This window comes from Salvia miltiorrhiza, chromosome 2 (assembly GCF_028751815.1).
Source record: "Salvia miltiorrhiza cultivar Shanhuang (shh) chromosome 2, IMPLAD_Smil_shh, whole genome shotgun sequence".
NCBI lineage: Eukaryota > Viridiplantae > Streptophyta > Magnoliopsida > Lamiales > Lamiaceae > Salvia > Salvia miltiorrhiza.
In genome coordinates, this window is record NC_080388.1 from 4516472 (window position 1) to 4540636 (window position 24165).

The 24165-nt window shown below is 39.5% G+C and overlaps 5 protein-coding genes across 6 annotated transcripts; 3 read left to right on the forward strand and 2 right to left on the reverse strand.

Annotated features, from left to right (window-relative positions):
• Positions 1–1356: 1356 nt before the first annotated feature.
• On the forward strand, positions 1357–2409 carry LOC131007870 (glycine-rich cell wall structural protein 1-like). Its single transcript, XM_057934784.1, has one exon. It carries the CDS (start codon positions 1357–1359, stop codon positions 2407–2409), a length of 1053 nt encoding a protein of 350 aa, XP_057790767.1.
• Positions 2410–3115: 706 nt separating this feature from the next.
• Positions 3116–6657, reverse strand: LOC131007871 (probable membrane metalloprotease ARASP2, chloroplastic). Its single transcript, XM_057934785.1, has 2 exons — positions 6407–6657; positions 3116–4715 (listed from the first exon to the last, which is right to left on the reverse strand). The coding sequence occupies exons 1-2, from the start codon at positions 6655–6657 to the stop codon at positions 3458–3460; spliced, it is 1509 nt and encodes a 502-aa protein (XP_057790768.1). The 3' UTR covers positions 3116–3457.
• Positions 6658–8049: 1392 nt separating this feature from the next.
• LOC131007872 (glycine-rich cell wall structural protein 1-like) lies at positions 8050–9074 on the forward strand. The gene is made up of 2 exons (XM_057934786.1): positions 8050–8602; positions 8680–9074. Exons 1-2 carry the CDS (start codon positions 8050–8052, stop codon positions 9072–9074), a joined length of 948 nt encoding a protein of 315 aa, XP_057790769.1.
• An 870-nt stretch (positions 9075–9944) lies between these two features.
• On the reverse strand, positions 9945–12077 carry LOC131012740 (membrane metalloprotease ARASP, chloroplastic-like). Of its 2 annotated transcripts, XM_057940740.1 has the most exons (2): positions 11724–12022; positions 9945–11681 (listed from the first exon to the last, which is right to left on the reverse strand). In XM_057940740.1, the coding sequence occupies exons 1-2, from the start codon at positions 11866–11868 to the stop codon at positions 10504–10506; spliced, it is 1323 nt and encodes a 440-aa protein (XP_057796723.1). In that variant the 5' UTR covers positions 11869–12022; the 3' UTR covers positions 9945–10503. The 2 variants fall into 2 exon arrangements, with proteins under 2 accessions (XP_057796723.1, XP_057796722.1); XM_057940739.1 differs by having other exon boundaries at positions 9945–12077.
• A 2709-nt stretch (positions 12078–14786) lies between these two features.
• Positions 14787–16369, forward strand: LOC131012757 (uncharacterized). The gene is made up of 2 exons (XM_057940762.1): positions 14787–14963; positions 15656–16369. The coding sequence occupies exon 2, from the start codon at positions 15663–15665 to the stop codon at positions 16317–16319; it is 657 nt and encodes a 218-aa protein (XP_057796745.1). The 5' UTR covers positions 14787–14963; positions 15656–15662; the 3' UTR covers positions 16320–16369.
• Positions 16370–24165: the final 7796 nt, after the last annotated feature.

The following is a 24165-nucleotide window of genomic DNA, read 5'->3' on the forward strand; positions in this document are numbered from 1 at the left end:
TGGGTGGATTGTTTCTTATTTTATTATTAGTATTACTATTATTATTAATAATATACATAATTGTTTTTATACAGTTCTGGCAATAATACTTGTAATAAATGAATGCATGTGAGATATTAATGATAAGGTGGACTGAGTCTAGTGCTTGAACAGGTCAGATACACAATTCACATATTTCTCCATCTAACTGTAATCATTAAAGGTTTTTATTTAATTTTATTTTATTTGGAGAAAACTGGACACTTAAATTCTTTTTCTATTTGCTATAATAAATTATACGAACTATAAATTATAAAAAAAAGATTAATTACCTATAAATATGCGAACTATATCCAAATTTTGGTTTTTAAACAAATCTATTTTGCAATAAAAATACACATAAATTATTGTTTTTTTTAAAAAAAAATTGACCTAAGCTCAAAGTTCGTTGGCTAATAATTTGATTGTCTGAAATTCAATGAGCAATCCGAAGATGCTGTTGGAAAGCTCTTTAAGTTATATTTCTAATAATACTCATATTGTTAGATTTTGATAACTGATAGTGGTCGAAAAATGACATGAAAATCGATGTCATGAAACTCTATATTTATTTTTCCCACCACTTCCGGTGAAACCCAACAATATGGGTATCATCAAGAGATTTCCAGCAATATATACCTTCAAATTCTAAAATGTTTAAAAATTTATGTATTTGTTGACCAAAAAAATAGTTAGGATTAAAAATCAAAATTTAGGTATAAATCTTGTATTTATAGCCAATTAACCAAAAAAAAAATAACCTAAAAGAGTTTATATGAGTTATAAGTCCATCTCTTGAATACAGGATGCGAAAATCATATTTTTTTTTTAAATAAATAAATAAATTACTTGATATAGCAAGTATTTTGAAATTGAAGCATTAATTATTTCACTATTCCAACCACAACTTTTAATAAATTTAAATTTTAGAAATCAAGGATTTAAATGGACCTCTCTACTCTATGCTAGTGTTTGTGTGTGCTTGTTGTGCAAAGAAATATCCTAGCAAACTTTGTTAATACTATTAGTTGACCCATGTTTTATCTCCATCACTACAAAAACCTTAAATAAGAGAGAGAGAGTGTGTGTGTGTGTGTCGGTAAGTTGAATTTGAAAGTTAATTACCAGTTTCAACCCCTTATCTGGATTGACTTTTTGAACATTAATTACTCTCCCCGCCACTTCCCCATCTGCTCAAACGCGTCGATGTAACCATGCAAGTTTGTGTGCATTAATGGTGGGTAGATGTGACTGAGCTGTTCCTCCATTGTTGCTCTATATATAAGCAGCATGCAGCGTTGAAGCGAGATAACTAAGCCTTTTCTGAGTTTCATAGCAATGGGGTTTTCTCAAAAATGGGTGTGTGGTTTGGCCCTTCTCATGATCTTGGTGTTGAATTTGAGTGGGGAGATTCTTGGTGATGAAAGAGTTGACAAGGAGGGTTGGAGAGAGGATGATTGCAGGTATAGCCGGCGCGGCTGCTACGGCCGTGGGAGGGGCGGAGGTTATGGTGGGGGACGTGGAGGAGGCGGAGGCTTTGGTGGTGGACGTGGTGGTGGAGGTGGACTAGGTGGTGGTGCAGGAGGAGGCGGAGGCCTTGGTGGTGGACGTGGTGGTGGAGGTGGAGGTGGACTAGGTGGTGGTGGTGGAGTTGGAGGGGGTGGTGGACTTGGTGGAGGAGGAGGAGGAGGAGTAGGGGGAGGTTCCGGGAGTGGAGGAGGATTTGGAGCTGGAGGTGGGGTTGGTGGGGGTGCCGGTGGAGGAGGGGGACTTGGAGGGGGTGGAGGAGGAGGACAAGGTGGTGGAGGCGGGATCGGGGGTGGTTCTGGCTCGGGTGGAGGGTTTGGAGCGGGAGGTGGTGTTGGAGGCGGAGCGGGTGGAGGTGGAGGTCTTGGAGGGGGTGGAGGAGGAGGACAAGGTGGTGGAGGCGGGGTTGGGGGTGGTTCCGGTTCCGGTGGAGGGTTTGGAGCGGGAGGTGGTGTTGGAGGCGGTGCAGGTGGAGTAGGTGGAGGAGGTGGTGGTGGGGGTGGAGGCGGAGGTGGAGGAGGTGGTTTAGGGGGAGGATCTGGCCATGGTAGTGGATTTGGTGCCGGTGGAGGTGTTGGTGCCGGAGGTGTTGGCGGTGGTGGAGGTGGAGGCGGAGGAGGTGGTGGCGGTGGAGGAGGAGGTTTAGGTGGTGGTTCGGGGCATGGTGGTGGGTTCGGTGGTGGTGCTGGTGGAGGATTAGGAGGCGGAGCTGGTGGTGGCCTAGGAGGAGGAGCAGGCGGAGGGCGCGGTGGAGGAGTTGGTGTAGGTATCGGCATTGGGATTGGCGTGGGAGTAGGCGGTGGTTCCGGCTCCGGCACCGGCGTTGGGGTAGGCAGCGGCTCCGGCGGTGGCGGTGGCCGATGAAGATAATTATGTTAAAACATTTACTACATAACTTTGGCTTCTTGATGTTTCTCCTTTTCAAAATAGAATTATATCGTGTGTGAAAGTTGTATTTCAACAGTTCCTCTTCAATTATAGCCTTCTTTAACAAACAAGAAACAGAAGGCAAGTAAATTTAATGAATTGAAAATTATCTTTTCTTGAATCATCTTCAACACTTCTCACTTGTTATTAGTTTTTCTTTTTAACTTGCACTTCTCACTTGTTATTTTAAAGCTAGATATGCAACTTATTAATACTATATCATTAATAAGTAGTGTAGATAATTATTGACTACCTATCTAGAGAAATATTGTAACCAACCAATTTCATTTCCTTCAATGTAAAAGCAATCATATAGATGAGCTCACTAGGTTTATGCCATAAGATGTAACATGGAGAGAGAGAGAGAGAGAGAGATAAATCTCCCACTCTTGAGATTGAAGAACTTCACCCAAGAGAGAGAGAGAGAGGTGAACTTCACCCAAAAACATGCTATTTCATAACCAAAGGTCTCATTGATTTATCTGAACAATAACAACAACGACAACAACAACAACAATGCAGCAGCTAACAACCGGCAACAAAGACATCGACATCATAAGCATTTCAAGAACGAGAATATTACAGCAGCACGGATAATAGATTAGGCAGCAACACGAAAAATGATACACACATGATCTCGAGAAACTATACAAAGATCATGAATTCATCATATCAGAATGATCGAGCCAGAAATACGTATATCACGCATTCACCTCCAACTTGTAACTGTAAATTGATTCTCGAATTTATAAACATTATATAGAATCTAAGTATTTAGCCCAATGTGTTGAGCACTAGACAATCAATAATAGACACTAGCTAGGGCTCAATGAGATCCAGATGAAAAAGGGACTTATCGTGTGGTCTTAGACGAAACAACAGTGTATGCATCCTTTGCCACCCCCTCGCATCTCCATACACCAAAACGCCTGCAACGCGATCAAGAAAGCGAAGCATGATGCAAATCATCGAATCTGAGCAAGCATCATAACAAATCCTTGATGATGTCCAGGTTTAACGTATCACGAACAAGGAGGAAAACCCCGAGGATGATAACCAGCATGATCCCAGACGACATGATCCGCTGCTCCAACTCAAACGGGAGCTTCCTCCCGCCTCTGGCCGCCTCTATGAGGATGAACGCCAACGAGCCACCATCCAAAGCAGGCAGAGGCAGAAGGTTTATCACAGCGAGATTCAGATTCAAAATAGCAGCAAACTGGAAAAGTCCATCAGCGTTCGACTTTGCAACCTCTGCACCAACGGCTATAATAGCAACGGGGCCAGAAACCTTACTCGCAGACTGAGAGAAATTCATAAACGTCTGCTTCAAACTATCAAGAACATTCGATGACAGGCCCCAGAACTCACGGCCAGAGAAACGGAACACCTCAAACAGATCCCTCGGCTTAACCTTCGTCAACTTCACATTAGGCGACAACTGAACTCCAATCCTCCCGGTACCATCCACATTCTCATCCGGAGTGATGTTGATCTTCACATTCTCGCCTCCCCTCCCGATTTTGAACACCACCTTCCTTTTTGGGCTATTCCTAATCGCGTCAACGACCTCAGAAACCAAACTAGGGCCAGTTCGTGAAAGCTCAATGTCGTCTACGCCTAAAATGACATCACCGGGCAACAAACCGTCTCTTGAGGCAGCCGAAAACGGCCTCACCTCCGGCACAAGCACGCCGGGGAACGATTCTTGAACAGGCAATCCAACAAACAGTACTTGTGCAAAGATGATAACATAAGCAAACACAATGTTGGCAATCACACCAGCAGAAATCACAACAACCCTATCGAAAATCGGCCTATTTTTCAGCAAATTCACATCATCATTAGGGATTTCGCTATCGGGATCATTATCAGGAAACGCGACAAATCCACCAAGGGGAAAAGCCCTAATCGAATACTCAACGTTTTTCGAATTGAATCTAGCTAAAATTGGACCGAATCCAACAGAGAATTTACTCACATGAATCCCCTGAAGATAAGCCGCGAAGAAATGGCCGCTCTCGTGAACTACGATGATCGCAGTCAAAACGGCGGCTGCTTCAATTACTGATTGAGCGCTCTCGAACCCAGCTAGATCGAGCCCGCCAATCGCGCAAGTTTGAAACTTTTTCCTCGTATTATGCCTCAATCCTCTGCTCCTGAAGAGAAACGGACTTCCTCTGCAAATTATCGAACATGGTGAAGAAGATAAATGAGTTAGAAGCGCATCCGGAATGAGCTTACTTGATAGTGGAGGACCACATCCGGAATGGGCTTACTTGATAGTGGAGGACCACATTGAGTAAGTATTGCTGCATTGGGATTATTTGGTAGCCTACTTGATAACATTAATTTTGATTTTTATGTTTTCATTTAAATTTAATTGCTCAAATTTAAATAACATATTTTTTTAATAGTTAAATACGTCATTAAACTAAAACATCATTAAAAATTACATAAAATTTAAAGGGCAAATGTGCAAATTAGTCCTTAAAGTAGACCCCCTAGAGCGTTTAGCCCCCACACTCGACTTTGGTGCAAATATCTCTCTTATAGTACATAAAAAATATGCAACTTAACCCACGAAGAAAACGGACTTCTAACACCGTTTCCTTGAATTTTTTTTTATTTTTTTTTTCATTTATTTTGTAGTGGATCCCACCTTAAACAAATCAACTACTCTCTTCTCGTCCCTTTCCTCTTCCTCCTCCTCCTCCGACCACCACCACCACCACCTTCATTCCTCCGCCTTCTACGGCAGCGGCGCCGCCTGGGAGAAGCAAGTCCGTCGCTCCTCCATCCCCCGCCGCCCAAATAGCTTCTCCGTCCTGCTCCTCCTCCCCCCGCCGCCCCAACAGCTTCTTCGTCCTGCTCCTCCACCCCCTGCTGCCCCAACAGTTTCTTCGTCCTGCTCCTCCACCCCCTGCCGCCCCAACAACTTCTCCGTCCAAGAAGCGCGGAGACGCGGTTCTCTCTGACAACTAGCTCCTCTACACCGTCACCTCCGCCGGCGACGCGGGGTTCGTGCGGGAGCCGCCGCGCCGAGGTTCGCCGGCGCCGCAGAGGAATGGAGAGCGGAATGGAGGTGGTGGTGGCAGTGGTCGGAGGAGGAGGAAGAGGAAGGTGGTGCTCAGCAAACGGCTGCGTGATGCCGGCTACATCAAAGACGCTGTCACCACTGTCAAGGCGTTGAAAAATGGGTGGTTCTTCACCGGCGACGTGGGGGTTAATTATGCATCCCGACGACTACCTAGAGGTCAAGGATCGGTCCAAAGACGTGATCATCAACGACGGGGAGAATATGAGCAGCGTGGTGGTGGAGTCGGTGTTGTATGGCCACCCGGCGCTGAATGAGGCGGTAGTGGCGGCACAGTAGGATGAATTTTGGGGGGAGACACCGTGAAGCAGAAACTAACAGAGAAGAAGGTTTGACCCCCTCATAGTAGGATTCAATTGAAGGTGGAACCCACTACAAAATAAATGAAAAAAAAATCGAGGAAACGGTGTTAGAAGTCCGTTTCTTCGTGGGTTAAGTTGCATATTTTTTATGTACTATAGGGGAGGTATTTGCACCAAAGTCGAGTGTGGGGGGCTAAACGCTCTAGGGGGGTCTACTTTAGGGATTAATCTGCACCTTTACCCAAATTTAAAAACACCTAAAACATCATAAAAAACCATCATTAAAATTATATAATTAAAATCCTAGTCTAGACCACGACGCCTGAGCACGTCGGCGACCATGGACGCGTGCAATGCCATTTGTGCATCCGTCATGTGCGTCGTATCCGCGTTCAGGAGCTGCATATCGAGCTCCCTCTCCTTGATATCGTTCCTCCGCATGTATTGGGCGGTGAATGCCCTCATCTGTTGGTCGGACCTGTCCAACCTCTCCACTATTTCGGGTGGAGGCTCCGAGCTCATCTGCGACGCTGACGCCTTCGCCGCCGCCTTCACCGCCTTGTTTCCAATGGGCCAAGAAGAAGAGATCTCTTCGCCCGTCGCCAAGGTTGTAAAGCCGCCATCTGCCGTAGTCTTTGTCCTCTTGGAGGCGTGCACGTCTCCGGCGAGGTACATCGACTTGAACTTGTGATTGTTCTTGAGAACTTTCCACGCGTTCCAATAGTTGAATGCGGCCTTTTGTGGGCTTCGACCCTTGAAGAGGATTTGGGCCTTGTCCCGGAGCATATCGTCAAAATGGCCCGAAGGCCAATTGTTGCGCGTCTTCGTCCAAATAGCTTCCCAGATACGCACATCCGCGCTCACTCGGGCCCAGTGGCCTTGAAGTTGTCGGATCTTAAGGTCGACGCCGATGATGGGGTTGACACGTTCGCGGATCCGTCCCCAATACGCCTCCCCCTTCTGATCCGTCCCACGGATGGCGTCGTTCGTCTCCTCCGCCCAAACTTGGACGATGAGATCCGTATGCTCGGGATGGTAAGTATGACGGATCCTTACTTCCTTGTCGTGCTTGATTTTGTTGGCCATTTCCTTCCTCCGGCCGCCCTTCTTTGGTTTGGAGGCACTTTGCTCTGCACTGACTGGTTCCTCCTCGGCTGGGGTCTCCTCCAAGATGATTCCCCCCATATCGGGGTGATAATCGGCGGAGAGATCGGGGCACCAATTAGGATCATAGAAAGGATTGTGTGGATCCATGAAGGAAGAAAATTAAAAGAGAAATTGAGGAGAAGAAAAATTGGAGAAGAAGAAATGTGAGGATAAATGGAGGATGAGGGGTTTTTTAAAAAGGAGAAGAAGAAGAAAAAAAAATATGAAACGGTCGGTCAAAGCACGGAGATCGAGGAAAAACAGTCAAATTTTGAATTTAAAATTTGATTATTTTTTTTTTTAATTAAGGCGCGTGCAATGCACGCGCCTTCCCTCTCCCCCCATCGTGCATACTCGAAGACTCGAGTATCACTCGAGTAGCCCCCCTGCAACGCCCTACTCGAGTGCAACGCTCTACTCGAGTAGGCACTCGAGTACGTGCATTGTGGATGCTCTAAGTCCATCTCTTGAATACACGATGCGAAAATATATTTTTTTTCAAATAAATAAATAAATTAATTGATATAGCAAGTATGTTGAAATTGATTCATAAGCATTAATTATTTCACTATTCCAACCACAAACTTTTAATAAATTTAAATTTTAGAAATCAAGGATTTAAATGGACCTCTCTACTCTATGCTCGTGTTTGTGTGTGCGTGTTGTCTTTGTGTGTGCGTGTTGTGTAAAGAAATATCCTATCGAACTTTGTTAATACTATTAGTTGACCCATGTTTTATTTCCCATCACTCTACAAAATCCTTAAATAAGAGAGAGAGAGAGTGTGTGTGTGGGTAAGTTGAATTTGAAAGTTAATTACCAGTTTCAACCCCTTATCTGGATTGACTTTTTGAACATTAATTACTCTCCCGCCACTTCCCCATCTGCTCAAACGCGTCGATGTAACCATGCAAGTTTGTGTGCATTAATGGCGGGTAGATGCGAGTGAGTTGTTCCTCCATTTTTGCTCTATATATAAGCAGCATGCAGCGTTGAAGCGAGATAACTAAGCCTTTTTTGAGTTTGATAGCAATGGGGTTTTCTCAAAAATGGGTGTGTGGTTTGGCCCTTCTCATGATCTTGGTGTTGAATTTGAGTGGAGAGATTCTTGGTGATGAAAGAGTTGACAAGGAGGGTTGGAGAGAGGACGATTGCAGGTATAGCCGGCGCGGCTGCTACGGCCGTGGGAGGGGCGGAGGTTATGGTGGGGGACGTGGAGGAGGCGGAGGCCTTGGTGGTGGACGTGGTGGTAGTGCAGGAGGAGGCGGAGGCCTTGGTGGTGGAGGTGGAGGTGGACTAGGTGGTGGTGGTGGAGTTGGAGGGGGTGGTGGACTTGGTGGAGGAGGAGGAGGAGGAGGAGTAGGGGGAGGTTCCGGGAGTGGAGGAGGATTTGGAGCTGGAGGTGGGGTTGGTGGGGGTGCCGGTGGAGGAGGAGGTCTTGGAGGGGGTGGAGGAGGAGGACAAGGTGGTGGAGGCGGGATCGGGGGTGGTTCTGGCTCGGGTGGAGGGTTTGGAGCGGGAGGTGGTGTTGGAGGCGGAGCGGGTGGAGGTGGAGGTCTTGGAGGGGGTGGAGGAGGAGGACAAGGTGGTGGAGGCGGGGTTGGGGTGGTTCCGGTTCCGGTGGAGGGTTTGGAGCGGGAGGTGGTGTTGGAGGCGGTGCAGGTGGAGTAGGTGGAGGAGGTGGTGGTGGGGGTGGAGGCGGAGGTGGAGGAGGTGGTTTAGGGGGAGGATCTGGCCATGGTAGTGGATTTGGTGCCGGTGGAGGTGTTGGTGCCGGAGGTGTTGGCGGTGGTGGAGGTGGAGGCGGAGGAGGTGGTGGCGGTGGAGGAGGAGGTTTAGGTGGTGGTTCGGGGCATGGTGGTGGGTTCGGTGGTGGTGCTGGTGGAGGATTAGGAGGCGGAGCTGGTGGTGGCCTAGGAGGTGGAGCTGGCGGAGGGCGCGGTGGAGGAGTTGGTGTAGGTATCGGCATTGGGATTGGCGTGGGAGTAGGTGGTGGTTCCGGCTCAGGCACCGGCGTTGGGGTAGGCAGCGGCTCCGGCGGTGGAGGTGGCCGATGAAGATAATCATGTTAAAATATTTACTACATAACTTTGGCTTCTTGATGTTTCTCCTTTTCAAAATAGAATTATATCGTGTGTGAAAGTTGTATTTCAACAGTTCCTCTTCAATTATAGCCTTCTTTAACAAACAAGAAACAGAAGGCAAGTAAATTTAATGAATTGAAAATTATCTTTTCTTGAATCATCTTCAACACTTCTCACTTGTTATTATTTTTTCTTTTTAACTTGCACTTCTCACTTGTTATTTTAAAGCTAGATATGCAACTTATTATTACTATATCATTAATAAGTAGTGTAGATAATTATTGACTACCTATCTAGAGAAATATTGTAACCAACCAATTTCATTTCCTTCAATGTAAAAGCAATCATATAGATGAGCTCACTAGGTTTATGCCATAAGATGTAACATGGAGAGAGAGAGATAAATCTCCCACTCTTGGGGCGTGTTTGGTTTTTGGTAAGGGATTAGTCAAAAAAAAGTTGGTAAACTAAATTATTAGCGTGAATAAATATGTGTTACTAATATTGGTTGGTTGTTTGCTATTATGGTTAATTAATCATGATTTTCGTTTGATATCCATATTTCTAGGTTAGATAAGATTAAAATGGACACAATTGCAAGGCCGTATTAATTGTCCTGCGTAATCCGAGGGGGGAAGCGGTATTAATAATCCTACGTAATCCGGATTTTTAGCTCAGGGCCTTCACATATCACAGGACCATCCGCATAAGTGTTATAGAATACCAAACTCTTTACTATTCTGTATTAACTTAACTAATATGATGTAAAACCCAAAACCAAACACCCCCTTGATATTGAAGAACTTCACCCAAGAGAGAGAATGTAGCACAGAGAGAGAGAGGTGAACTTCACCCAAAAACATGCTATTTCATAACCAAAGGTCTCATTGATTTATCTGAACAATAACAACAACAACGACGACGACAACAACAATGCAGCAGCTAACAACCGGCAACAAAGACATCGACATCATAAGCATTTCAAGAACGAGAATATTACAGCAGCACGGATAATAGATTAGGCAGCAACACGAAAAATGATACACATATGATCTCGAGAAACTATACAAAGATCATGAATTCATCATATCAGAATGATCGGGCCAGAAATACGTATATCACGCGTTCACCTCCAACTTGTAACTGTAAATTGGTTCTCGAATTTATAAACATTATATAGAATCTAAGTATTTAGCCCAATGTGTTGAGCACTAGACAATCAATAATAGACACTAGCTAGGGCTCAATGAGATCCAGATGAAAAAGGGACTTATCGTGTGGTCTTAGACGAAACAACAGTGTATGCATCCTTTGCCACCCCCTCGCATCTCCATACACCAAAACGCCTGCAACGCGATCAAGAAAGCGAAGCATGATGCAAATCATCGAATCTGAGCAAGCATCATAACAAATCCTTGATGATGTCCAGGTTTAACGTATCACGAACAAGGAGGAAAACCCCGAGGATGATAACCAGCATGATCCCAGACGACATGATCCGCTGCTCCAACTCAAACGGGAGCTTCCTCCCGCCTCTGGCCGCCTCTATGAGGATGAACGCCAACGAGCCACCATCCAAAGCAGGCAGAGGCAGAAGGTTTATCACAGCGAGATTCAGATTCAAAATAGCAGCAAACTGGAAAAGTCCATCAGCGTTCGACTTTGCAACCTCTGCACCAACGGCTATAATAGCAACGGGGCCAGAAACCTTACTCGCAGACTGAGAGAAATTCATAAATGTCTGCTTCAAACTATCAAGAACATTCGATGACAGGCCCCAGAACTCACGGCCAGAGAAACGGAACACCTCAAACAGATCCCTCGGCTTAACCTTCGTCAACTTCACATTAGGCGACAACTGAACTCCAATCCTCCCGGTACCATCCACATTCTCATCCGGAGTGATGTTGATCTTCACATTCTCGCCTCCCCTCCCGATTTTGAACACCACCTTCCTTTTTGGGCTATTCCTAATTGCGTCAACGACCTCAGAAACCAAACTAGGGCCAGTTCGTGAAAGCTCAATGTCGTCTACGCCTAAAATGACATCACCGGGCAACAAACCGTCTCTTGAGGCAGCCGAAAACGGCCTCACCTCCGGCACAAGCACGCCGGGGAACGATTCTTGAACAGGCAATCCAACAAACAGTACTTGTGCAAAGATGATAACATAAGCAAACACAATGTTGGCAATCACACCAGCAGAAATCACAACAACCCTATCGAAAATCGGCCTATTTTTCAGCAAATTCACATCATCATTAGGGATTTCGCTATCGGGATCATTATCAGGAAACGCGACAAATCCACCAAGGGGAAAAGCCCTAATCGAATACTCAACGTTTTTCGAATTGAATCTAGCTAAAATTGGACCGAATCCAACAGCGAATTTACTCACATGAATCCCCTGAAGATAGGCCGCGAAGAAATGGCCGCTCTCGTGAACTACGATGATCGCAGTCAAAACCGCGGCTGCTTCAATTACTGATTGAGCGCTCTCGAACCCAGCTAGATCGAGCCCGCCAATCGCGCAAGTTTGAAACTTTTTCCTCGTATTATGCCTCAATCCTCTGCTCCTGAAGAGAAACGGACTTCCTCTGCAAATTATCGAACATGGTGAAGAGAGAAACGGACTTCCTCTGCAAATTATCGAACATGGTGAAGAAGATAAATGGGTTTTGGAATTGGGGGAGAAATCGGAGATGGGTGTTCTTGAAGTGCTGAATCTGGGCAGTGGGTGAGGAGATGAAGAGAGGGTTGCAATCATTGTGAATGATTGTGGAGAGGATTATTGGTAAGAAGAGTGAGTTAAGTTTAATGGAGGTGGCATTGAGTTTTGTTGTTGTTGGTGTGAGGTGAGAGCTAAGTAGATTTTGAATGGATAATTTGAATTTATGAGTTTGTGGAGGTGAAGAGAATCATCCATTTCCACAAGTTCTTCAGTCAATGATGTTTTATTATTTTATTTTTGTTTTTGTTTTATTCTATTTGGATTTGGGGGTTTAGGGTTTTGAATTTGCAATGTGTGGTCCAATTGCAGAAAAGGCCCAAAGATACTAAAATTATTAAAAGAATTCATATCTACAATCTATAATTTATAATTTATAATATATCAAAAAGGTAACTTTTAAATTAAAATTAATTACAAATTAATTTAAAAACTGAATGAAAATTTTGTAATTATAATAAAATTGATTGTTTATTTGGATACTATATTTTTTCTTTTTCTTTTTTTAACTTTTTATTTTTGTTTTATTTCTTTCCTAAATTAAGAAATTCGATTAATTAAAAAATATTTAATATGCATATCAAATTAAAGATCACGATAAGAGCTTTAATGTGATATATTTTATGTAAATATTTGATTTAAAATGTAAAAAGTTATACTTGTTTAAATATTAGTAAAATTTTAAAAATTTATCTCTACTCTCTCATCTTTTTTGAATAAATTTATTTTTTTATAATTTTTTTATTTTTTTTAACTTTTCATAGTATCATATTTTATAATTGTGAATTCTTCTTTATTTTTTTATTTTGATATTTAACTCAAATATATTCAATTAAAATTAATTTTATTATTATATTTATAAGTATGATAATTGAATTAGTATTAATTTTATATAAATTTAAAATTTAAAAATATTTTCTCGTGCCTTGCACGGGGTGCAAATGCTAGTAATACTTAGTAAACAAAACAGAGTTTAGGAATTGAGTTAAATACATAATGATTAATCTTAAAAGTTACATTTAGTGTTAGGCACAAGTTTATTCATACTTAGGGCTGAGAAGTTTGGGATCGGGTATCGAGTACTCGATTACCCGATCCGAAAAAATCGGGTATCGGGTACTTTGTCATGACCCATGGGTATCATTTTGTCATTTTGTGATTGTGATGTATTTGAGTATTTGACTTTGACATTTGTTTATGTCACAACGTACTTGGGTACTTTAGATGTTCGTTCAATTTAAAATTTTAGACTTGGGAGCTGAAATTTGTGCTTGTTGATTTTTGATTTGTTGTTATATAGTATTTGTTAATACATGGGATTGAAAACGTACACAATTATATAGGGAAAGGGCTTAAAATAGAGGGCACATTTTCGATTTTTTTTTTAATCGGGTATTAGGGTACCCCGAATACCCTATTAAGCCAAATCGGGTAATTCGGGTTCCCTAATACCCGATTTACCCGATTTCTAGTTTGACTTTGGAAATTAACATTTTGATCGGGTAATTCGGATACCCGAGTCGGGTATTAGGGTACCCGATTTTTTAATCGGGTTTGGGGTCGTGTATCGATTTTCCGTCATATTTGGGATTGGGTACCCGATTTTTTTGGGTAGGGTACCCGTCTCCCCGATCCCAGCCCTATTCATACTTATCTATGTTCATATCTTTTTATAACGAAAAATAAATGTATATTTGCTATTGTACTTGAAGTCATATTTTCATATTAAAAATATATAAGTCCAACAAATTAAAAGAATCACGTGATTTCTCTTAATAAAAATGTACTAAAACGAGAAGAATACGACAGCGCTAATAAATTTGACTGACAATTATATAGTACTAATATTCCATAAACTAGTCGTTTTGATCATTTAGTGTTATACACAGAAATATTATTAAATGTCTGCCTTTTAAATTTTAATACTTATTTGCTTCAATATATAATCACTATTAACATATTAAAATTATTTAATATGACAAAATTTACATGTATAACCCAAGTTCCAAACACTTTGTTGTGCTTTGGGCTCACACCTTCGATATTGGGCCTCAAATAGAACATTATTTTGTGTTTTCTATTGTTTAATTTAGAAAATATTTTACGTTTAGGGTGCGTTCATTTGATAGAAAAAATATATTTTCATCAATTTTTCACCATTTTCACATATTTACTATGATGAAAAATAAAATTCAAACAAGGTGAAAAATTTTCTGGATAACTCATTTTCTCTCTAATGTTGAATAATATTATCCTAAAGTAGGGGTGTGAAAATATTTTTCAACATTTTCTCATCTTTTCATCTCTAGTAAATATATGGTAAAAAAAATATATAATAGTTTCTCATATTTTCTTATCCATCATTTTCCATTGCAAATTTTACAACCAAAGCAACCACACCCTTAGCGAATGAGTTTAAATAGAGAGTGTTGTCCGCACTTAACAATTCAATTTTTGAAGTAGATGAGGTCTAGTTCAAGCAATAAAATTGAGACACTAAAATCTTTTTTACAATAAATCGCGGATTTAAATCTCATTGACGTCGTGTAAATTGTATTTTAATTTGTTTGAATATTTAGTCTAAAATTTAAACTAACTTGGTTGTTGATTTGAGTATGATCTAATTTATACTAATTTGATTTGATTTATTATTACATATGTTTATTTTCATGATAAAATATACTATATCTTGTATCTCATAAAGAATTATTCGATTTTTGCCTATCAAATTCAACTAACGAACTCTCACGAGATGTATGTAGTGAATAACATATACTACTATTATCCCATTTATAAGGATGTCCATAATTAGGATCAATTACCAAAAATCATTTTCTGGTTGTATCTATTGTAAATAATATTATTTATTGTACATTACTTATTTATATATATATATATATATATATATATATATATATATATATGTATGATGGAACTTGCAGATACGGTTATGAGAATACAGAATCTGTTTTTCTCTCTTCTTCTCTCCTTCACTTATCTCTCTGAATCTTCCATTCTTTACTTTGGAATTGCTTGCTCAAGGGGATATTACAATACGTTATCAGCACGAGTCTCTAGCCAATTGAGTGAACACGGAGATAGACCATAAGAAAAAATCGTATTTTTCTTGCAAGGTGATTTTTTTCTTTCTTTCTTCGCTTCTGACTTTAACGCCCAACTTTGCGAAAGTTTGAAGAATTTGGCTATTTGATTCTAATTGCGTGTAATTTAATTTGATTGTGTGTATATAATTGTTTCGGTAACTTTTCGGAATGAATACAAACTTGAAGATCTAATCTCATTCGCTTTTATTCTCCCAAAAATAAAATAAAGTGAAAAAAAATCTTTCGCTAGACTGATTTTCCCAAACATCACAATAACTGCGCTCGAATCTTTATAACCGTAACAGATTGAATTGATTATTCATGGATTTTTGATTGTTCAAACTTTTCAGAAGTATTTTTTCTTTGTTGGAAATTTGAAGAAGTTTGATTTGGGATTATTCTTATAAAAATTGTGTGCTGCTTCGATTTTGTTAATAGAATATATCTTGCATATCTATATATCCACTATTTTTGTAGTAATCAATTAGTGAAACATAGTGAATGGAGTTTCTGAAGTTAATCCCATGAGTAATAGTCAGATTGGATAGTCTCTTAATTAATGGATTGACTTCTGGTAGTAAATTGAATGTTGGAATTCGTTTTTAATTGTTAATTGTTAATATATATATATATATATTTAATATGTTGGGATAGATGTATTATATAATATCTATTTTCCTCTTGGTAATTGAATTTTTTTTTCTTTTCATTATTTGTTATAGTTTGAATATGTCTGATATCAACAAAAGAGAATTCATCGAACTTGCTCTTGATGGTGGTAACTATTTGACTTGGACTTTGGATGTTGAAATATACATCGCCTCATGTGATCTGAGCGACGCTATAGTTCCAGATTCTTCATGTAGCTTCGCCCAGAAGGCGAAAGCTTTGATTTTCTTGCGTCATCATCTGAATAAGGACTTAAAAAATGAGTACCTTACTGAAAAGGACCCTGTTGTCCTATGGCAATCCCTGAAGGATCGCTTTGATCAACAAAATACCATTATTCTCCCTCAGGCACAATATGATTGGCTGAATTTACGCTTTCAAGATTTTAAGTCCGTGATTGAGTACAATTCTACCTTACACCGTATTGTGTCACAGCTGAAACTCTGTAAGCAAGAAGTTACAGAGATTGATTTGATAGAGAAGACTCTATCTACTTTTCATGCCAGTAACCTTGTACTCCAGCAGCAGTACAGGGCCAAGAATTATACTAGGCATTCTGAACTCATTTATGCTTTACTTGTAGCAGAGAAACATAATCAACTTTTGATGAGAAACCACAATGCAAGACCAGTTGGTTCACAAGCAGTGCCTGAAGCACATGCTACCACTTATAGAGGTGGTCGAGGGAGAGGCCGAGGAAAAGCAATATCTATATGAAAAAGTAATTTCATTTGTTGGACTATTCAGACATTTTAGGATTTTATTTATGGTTCACGTTTTATTTGCAAACTGTTAGTAATTTAGTTTGTTTTTGTGTGTTTGCAATACTTAAAATTCTATTATTATTGTGACCTATTTGCTATCTTTATTTGCTATTTTCTTGATTTATATTCTACTTCTTTGCTTTTAGAATGTCAAACTCAAACTTGCAACTCATGGAGAATGAAAGTACATTGTGTCTAGTGGATAGTGCCACAACACATACTATACTTACTGATAGAAAATATTTTCAAACTCTTACTGAAAAAAGGGGGAGTGTCACTACAATTGCAAATGACAATATCCTTATTGTCGGCTCTGGAAGAGCTTCTCTAATACTCCCTATGGGTACAGAATTAATTATCAATGATGCACTTTTGTATCCACAATCAAAACGTACCCTTCTTAGTTTTAAAGACATCCGACTAAACGGTTTTCACATTGAAACTGAAACTGATAACAATAATGAATTTCTGATCATCACTCAGAATGTTGGATGTAGAAAACAAATTCTTGAGAAGTTCCCTTCTTTCTCCACTGGGTTGTATTATACTCACATTAAACCTAACAATCATGTTGCGTTAAGCGTAAAATTTAAAGACCCAAAATCTTTTATATTATGGCATGAACGTTTGGGTCATCCTGGGCAAAATATGATACGTCGGATTATTAATAATGCTATTGGGCACAATATACAAACAAAAGATCTATCATATTCAAATGAATTTGTTTGTGAAGCATGTGCAAAAGGTAAGCTTATAGTACGACCTTCTCGTACCAAAGTTAAATTAGAATCTCCTTCTTTTCTTGAACGAATTCAAGGAGATATATGTGGACCAATCCACCCGGCGTCCGGACCATTCCAATATTTTATGGTCCTGATTGATGCTTCTACTCGATGGACTTATGTATGCTTATTATCTACTCGCAATAAAGCATTTGCAAAGCTTATTGCCAAAATAATTGAATTAAGAGCTCAATTCCCTGATTACCCAATAAAGTCCATTCGAATGGATAACGCTGGTGAATTCACATCAAAATCTTTTGATGAATATTGTATGTCATTGGGTATCAAAGTGGAGCATCCTGTTCCATATGTCCACACACAAAATGGTCTAGCTGAATCCTTGATCAAACGTTTAAAACTAGTAGCTAGACCATTGCTACAAAAATCAAACTTACCTATTACTTGTTGGGGTCATGCGATTTTGCATGCTGCAAATTTGCTCCAAATCCGACCAACTGCATATCATGAATATTCCCCAATACAATTAGTACGTGGTAAAGAACCAAACATTTCCCATCTGCGAATTTTTGGTTGTGGAGTTTATACTCCAATAGCGCCACCAAAACGTACCACAATGGGCCCTCAGCGTAAGCTAGGTATATACGTGGGTTATGAATCTCCATCTATAATTAAATTTCTTGAACCCATGACTGGGGATCAATTTACTGCCCGGTACGCTGACTGTATTTTTGATGAAGATCATTTCCCGACATTAGGGGGAGACAAAAGCCCAACTTCAACACAATGTCGAGAAATTTCATGGAATGAAAAGAATCTTCACTATTTAGATCCACGTACTAATGAATCTGAACTGGAAGTTCAAAGGATAATTAACTTGCAATACTTAGCAAGTAATTTGCCAGATGCATTTACTGATCATAAAGGAGTGACAAAATCTCATATTCCTGCTATGAATGCACCACAAAGTCATACATATCACATGTACTCTTTTCTTTGACTGTTTTTTCCCACAGGGTTTTTCAGCGAAAGAGGCATGAACATAATCAAGTAATGTACAAGGGGGAGTATTGTAAATAATATTATTTATTGTACATTACTTATTCATATATATATATATATATATATATGTATGATGGAACTTGCAGATACGGTTATGAGAATACAGAATCTGTTTTTCTCTCTTCTTCTCTCCTTCACTTATCTCTCTGAATCTTCCATTCTTTACTTTGGAATTGCTTGCTCAAGGGGATATTACAATAGTATCTAGAGTTATTATTATTATTGAGTTAGAGCATCTCCAATGCATGGTGTCTTAGGGGGTGTTTTAGATGGTGGTCCCCACCTAAGACACACTCATCTCCAATGCATTGGTGCTTAGAGGGTGTCTTATATCCTCATTTCCACAAAATAAATATTTCTACATTTTTATTTTTAAATTTTTAATTACATTAAAATTAAAACTAAAAAAATTACTAAAACTTAAAAATCCTAAAAATTACGAAAAATAATAAAAAAAATGCTAAATTTTAAAATTCAAAAAAATAAAAAACAATAAATAAAACAATTTTTTTTAAAGTCAAACACCTACCCACCTACCCATTTTTTCCCCATAGTCTTCCCCAAAATTTTCCCTCTCTCTGCAACTGATTTCCTGCCCAAATTTTGTCCTCTCTCTCAACCAAAGCTTTTCTTCCTCCATTGCCTTCCCCAAATTAAAAATGCTATATTTGTTTCATTATATATATATATATATATATATATATATATATATATATATATATATAGGGTTGGGTTCCGGTGGATCCCTATGCTTATAATAGATCCGTAGATCCAAATCTAGACCACATATTTATGACATGTGGCGCATCAAGATGGTGACACGTGGCAAGGCATTTCAAGGCAAAATCTGGAGAGGGGTAAAATTGGAATGTAATTTTTGAAAAAAAAAAAAAATAGATTTTCTCAAAATAAGTATATTTTAGATGCATAAAGTTTCATACGAGAATGCATGAACTTTCATATAAAAATGCATAAAGTTTCATATAAAAATGCATAAGATTTCACCCCACCCCAACCCCACCCCCCCCACACCCCTGAACCCCACCCCACCCCAGAACCCCCACCCCCTACCCCCTACCCCCCCCCACCCCAAAAAAAAAATTATTTTTTTAAAAACTGATTTTCTGACCACTGACCCACCCCTACCCCCACCCACCCACCCCCCCACAATTTTTTTTTTATTTTTCTCAAAAACTGATTTTCTGACCACTGACCCCCCCACCCCCCCCCCCAAAATTTATTTTTTTTATTTTTTTCAAAACTGATTTTCAAAAGAAAAAATTTGGGGGGTGGGGTGGGGGGTTGGGGGGTGGGGGTGGGCCAGCAATCAGAAAATCAGTTTTTGAAAAAAAAAAAAATTGGGGGGGGGTGGGTGGGGGTGGGGGGGGGGGCAGGGGCAGGGGTGGGGTGGCGAAACTACCAGATTTATTAAAATGAATGCATTTTTTGTACTATAATTTAATGCATTTTATGTGAAAACTTTATGCATTTTTGTTGATTTTATATGCATGTGAAACATGCCTATTTTTGGGGGGTGGTAATGGGGAGGGTTGGGGGGTGGTGTGGGCTGGATTGGGGGGTGGTATGGGGTGGGGTGGTGAAAATACCAAAATTGAAAAAATTAAATGCATTTTTCTGTTCAAAGTTATGCATTTCATGTGAAAACTTTATGCATCTTTGTGTGAAACTATATGCATCTAAAATATATCTATTTGAGAAAATCTAAAAAAATATATATTTTTTTAATTATTAAATCCGAAAATTACATTCCAATTTTACCCCTCCAGATTTTGCCTTGGAATCCTTGCCACGTGTCACCATCTTGATGCGCCACATGTCATAAATGTGTGGTCAAGATTTGGATCTAGGGATCTATTATAAGCATTGGGATCTATATGATCCCATTCCTATATATATATATATATATATATATAAACCGTTTTCTTCCTCCATTTTCTTCCTCTCTCTGCACGGATCTCTCAACCACAGCCTTCACCCCGGGTCTTAGCTTCGCAACGGCTTCGAATCATGTCGGGTCTCCAGCGACTCGGATTGACGCGGCCTTCGCCACCCGCGTTGGAGATGCTCTTAGTCGGAACTAATCACTACATAAGGGAAATAAATGGATTATGGACCACCTTATTATTCCATATGAAATCATTGACCTTTTTTTTTCTTTTTCTTTTTTTTTTCTGTTTTACTAATATATTATTATGCCTCGTCAGTATGCACTAGATGTTCAATACTAACGTCGTCATGTAATATATTCTGGCGGCGGCATAAAATACAAATTAAGTATAAATATAACGTGACAAACATTGTAGAATCTGGAGCCATACATGTAGAGCTGAAAAGGGCATTAATCAATTAAAAATCATAATTCCATTCTTAATAATGAAAGTTGATGAAAAATTAGGGAGTCCAAAAACAAAAAAGATTAAAATTTTAAAATATCGCAGCCTTAAATTAAGGGGGGTGTATTCGTTGTGGATTTTAATAGATTTCTATGGATTTTAAAAGTCTGGGTGTATTCGTTCCAGACTTTTAAAAGTCTGCAAAAATCTGGGTGTATTCGTTTAAGACTTTTAAAAGTCCATATAAATCTGGGTGTATTCGTTTCAGACTTTTTAAAATCCATACAAATCTAGGTGTATTCATTATTCCATTGACTTAAAATCTGGAATGACTTTCATGGATTTCATCCAAAAAATACACACGACGAAATCCGGCCAAGAACCACGAGAATTGAAATCCATGAAAGTTTAAGCGAGCGCTGAGTTCCAAGCCACCGTTGAGAGAGTCCAGCATATGCTGGATTCCAGCATATGCTGGGATTCCAGCATATGCTGGATTCGAGCGAGTCTGAATTCTCTGCCTCTCTCTCTCTACGCGCTCCGTGTCTCTCGCCACGCCGTTGCCGCTGCCGCCGCCGCAGGCCCACAGTCCCCCAGCGCAGTGTGTGAGCGCCGCACCATCTCTCCTCTCCCCGACTCCTCCGGGACCGCCCCGGCGCAACCCCTCACCTCTCCGCTGTTGTGCCGTTTTGGTGCCCAATGCATTGCTCAACACTGGGTTTCCATGATGCCTTTTTGGTTTCCAGCGGTCGCTGGGTTTTCCAGCGGTGCTGGGACTCAGCGGGCGTTGGCATCATGGATTTCAATTCCATAATTATCCCCTAAATTCTTCGAAAATCAGTGAAAATCGGGGTGAAATCCAACCACGAATTTTTTAAAAGTTGTCTGGAATCTATGTGAATTCCATGGACTTTTTAAAGTCTGTGGAAATCCACAACGAATACACCCCCCTAAATTGCACTTGACATTCAATGTGTCATATGCGGTGCCTCATTTTTTGTTTTTAAATTTTTTATTTTCTTCCATCTCCTTATTTTCTAAATTTCAATTTTATATGGTCTAATTTAATTTTTGTGATTATTAACTAAGATTTATTCCATCCAATTAAGTCATATAATATTTTTTACCATTTAATTTTATTAGTTAATAATTCATTATTTGGATTGATAAATAAAAAATTAGGATATATGATTTTTTATTCTAATTTTTTTAAATAAGAATTAATATAATTCATGGTATTATAATAAATTTTATTTTTATAAATAATTTTTATTAAAATAATAAAAATAATAGTGAAACACCGGTGACACAAAAAACCGTGGGATATTAAATCTCATCCGCTTAAACTAACACATGGATCTTATTCTCCCATTTTTAGTGTTTTCTTCCTTGTTCCACTTTCAATTTTTTATATTTTTTTATTTTAATTTAACTTTAAGAAAATGAAGCATAATTTTTGTTTTTGCTTTTAGATAATGGGTATTTCCAGAGTAAACAAGCAGTCAAACTCAAAAAGGCTTGCCATTATTTTCATGTTACTATATCAAATCCCTTTTTCTGCTTGGTTTCTGTTTCCCCCATAAATTCTGCTTTTATTTCACCTTTCTCTATTTTTTAAAAACTAAAAATATTGTCCAATGAGAATTAGAGTCCCTAAAATCTAAAATGCTGTGGGACATGTAAAAGAAAAAATGTTGTTCACATGAAAAACAGCCATCACAATTATTTCTCAGGTATTGTAGCCCATACTAATTAATTAGTAATAATCAGCTACAATATTTGTTCATTTTGCTCAAGCAAAATGCACTATTGTAGCTTTAGCTTTCAAGAATGGGCCATATCAATTTCTTGAAATTTTTTGTTTGATATTTTTTTTTTCTAAATCCTACAAGAATGGAGTATTTCTCTGTTATGGCAGTTGCTGTGAGTGTTTTAGAACTTGTGTTTCTTCAAAGTAGTGTGAGTTGTGAGAAGCCTGCTGTGGTGAAGTTGGTGCTGTCTTCACCTTTGAGTCTGTGATTGGTAGAGGTGCTAAAACAGCCATGGAAATGGCAGTTTGAAGATGTGAATTCAGACCCCACTATCTCAATGGGACTCATATGGAGTTGCTTATGGAGGACCCTCGGTTGCAGTGTCTTCATGGGCTCAATCAAAGGTTCTCTCTCCTTCCCTTTTTTCCTCTGTGTGTGTGTGTGTGAGAGAGAGATAGAGGCTGCTGCTGAGTTTCTTGGCTAAAACTGTGATTTCTGATGTAGGTAAATGAGTCTGATCATGTTTTCTTGACATGTTTTACTGTCTACTGTGTGTGTGTGTGTGTGAGAGAGAGAGAGAGAGAGAGAGAGAGAGAGAGAGATTGCTGCTGAGTTCTTGTCTAACTGTGATTTAAGGTGTAGTCTGATCATGTGTTTCTTGAAATGTTTTTAACCATCTACTTTGTGTGTGTGTGTGTGTGGTGTGGTGAGAGAGAGAGAGAGAGAGAGAGAGAGGTTTGGAGCTGATTCTTGCTGGCTAAAAAATGTGATTTTGGTGTAGGTAAAATGGCTTTTGATCACATTTTCTTGGACTATATTTCCTGTCTCCTAGAAACTTTTCTTGGAAATATTTTCATCACAATTTACCTCTAAAAATAAATTTATGCTCTTTTCTCCTCTGGTAAAATGATGACAAAATGGGAAGAAAAGTGTTGAAGAAAAAGTCCCCAAATTGAAGCAAATCATACAGAAAAAACTTGTGTTTCATGATGTAAATACCATGTAAGTTAAGTTCATCACAGTTTCATCAAAAAGAAAATCTTGAAATGATCAAAATCTTATATTTTTCCTCACAATTTTCCTACACAAATCCAGGCTCTTTTGTCTCTTCTGGGAAAATGATGACAAAATGGGAAGAAATTGTTCAAGAAAAAGTCCCCAAATTGAAGCAAGTCATCTATGTTATGTGACTCTAGAAAAACTTATGTTTCATGATGTAAATACTATGTAAGTTCAACACAAACAAAATTCTTAAAATGATCAAAATCTTATTTTCTTCACAATTTCCCTACATAAATCCATGCTCTTTTTTCTCTTCTTGGAAAATGATGACAAAATGGGAAGAAATTGTTCAAGAAAGTTCCCAAATTGAAGCAAAAACTTATGTTTTCATGATGTTAACCATGTAAGTTCATCATCACAACAAAAATTCTTAAAATGATCAAAATCTTAAATTTTTCCTCACAATTTCCCTATATAAATCCATGCTCTTTTTTCTCTTCTTAAAAAATGATGACAAACAGGAAGAAAGTGTTCAACAACATCCCCTAAATTGAAGCAAATCCTCACACTATCTGTGCATCTAGATTAGGCCACTACACAAACCATTCTCTCAATAGAATCTAGCTACATTGTGATTGTTTCTCTTGGCCAGCTTTCAAGGTGATAGAGAATGAAGTAGTGGCCATAATAGGCCCTCAGTCGTCTGCCATAGCGCGCATCATCTCACACATAGCCACCGGCCTCCAATCCCCGTGGTCTCGTATGCAGCCACGGATCGTCCCTCTCCTCCCTCCAGTTCCCCTTCTTTGTCAGGACAGCGCCTCCCGACTACCACAGATGCTTGCCATGGCTGATCTGGTGGACCTGCACGGCTGGAAGGAGGTGATCGC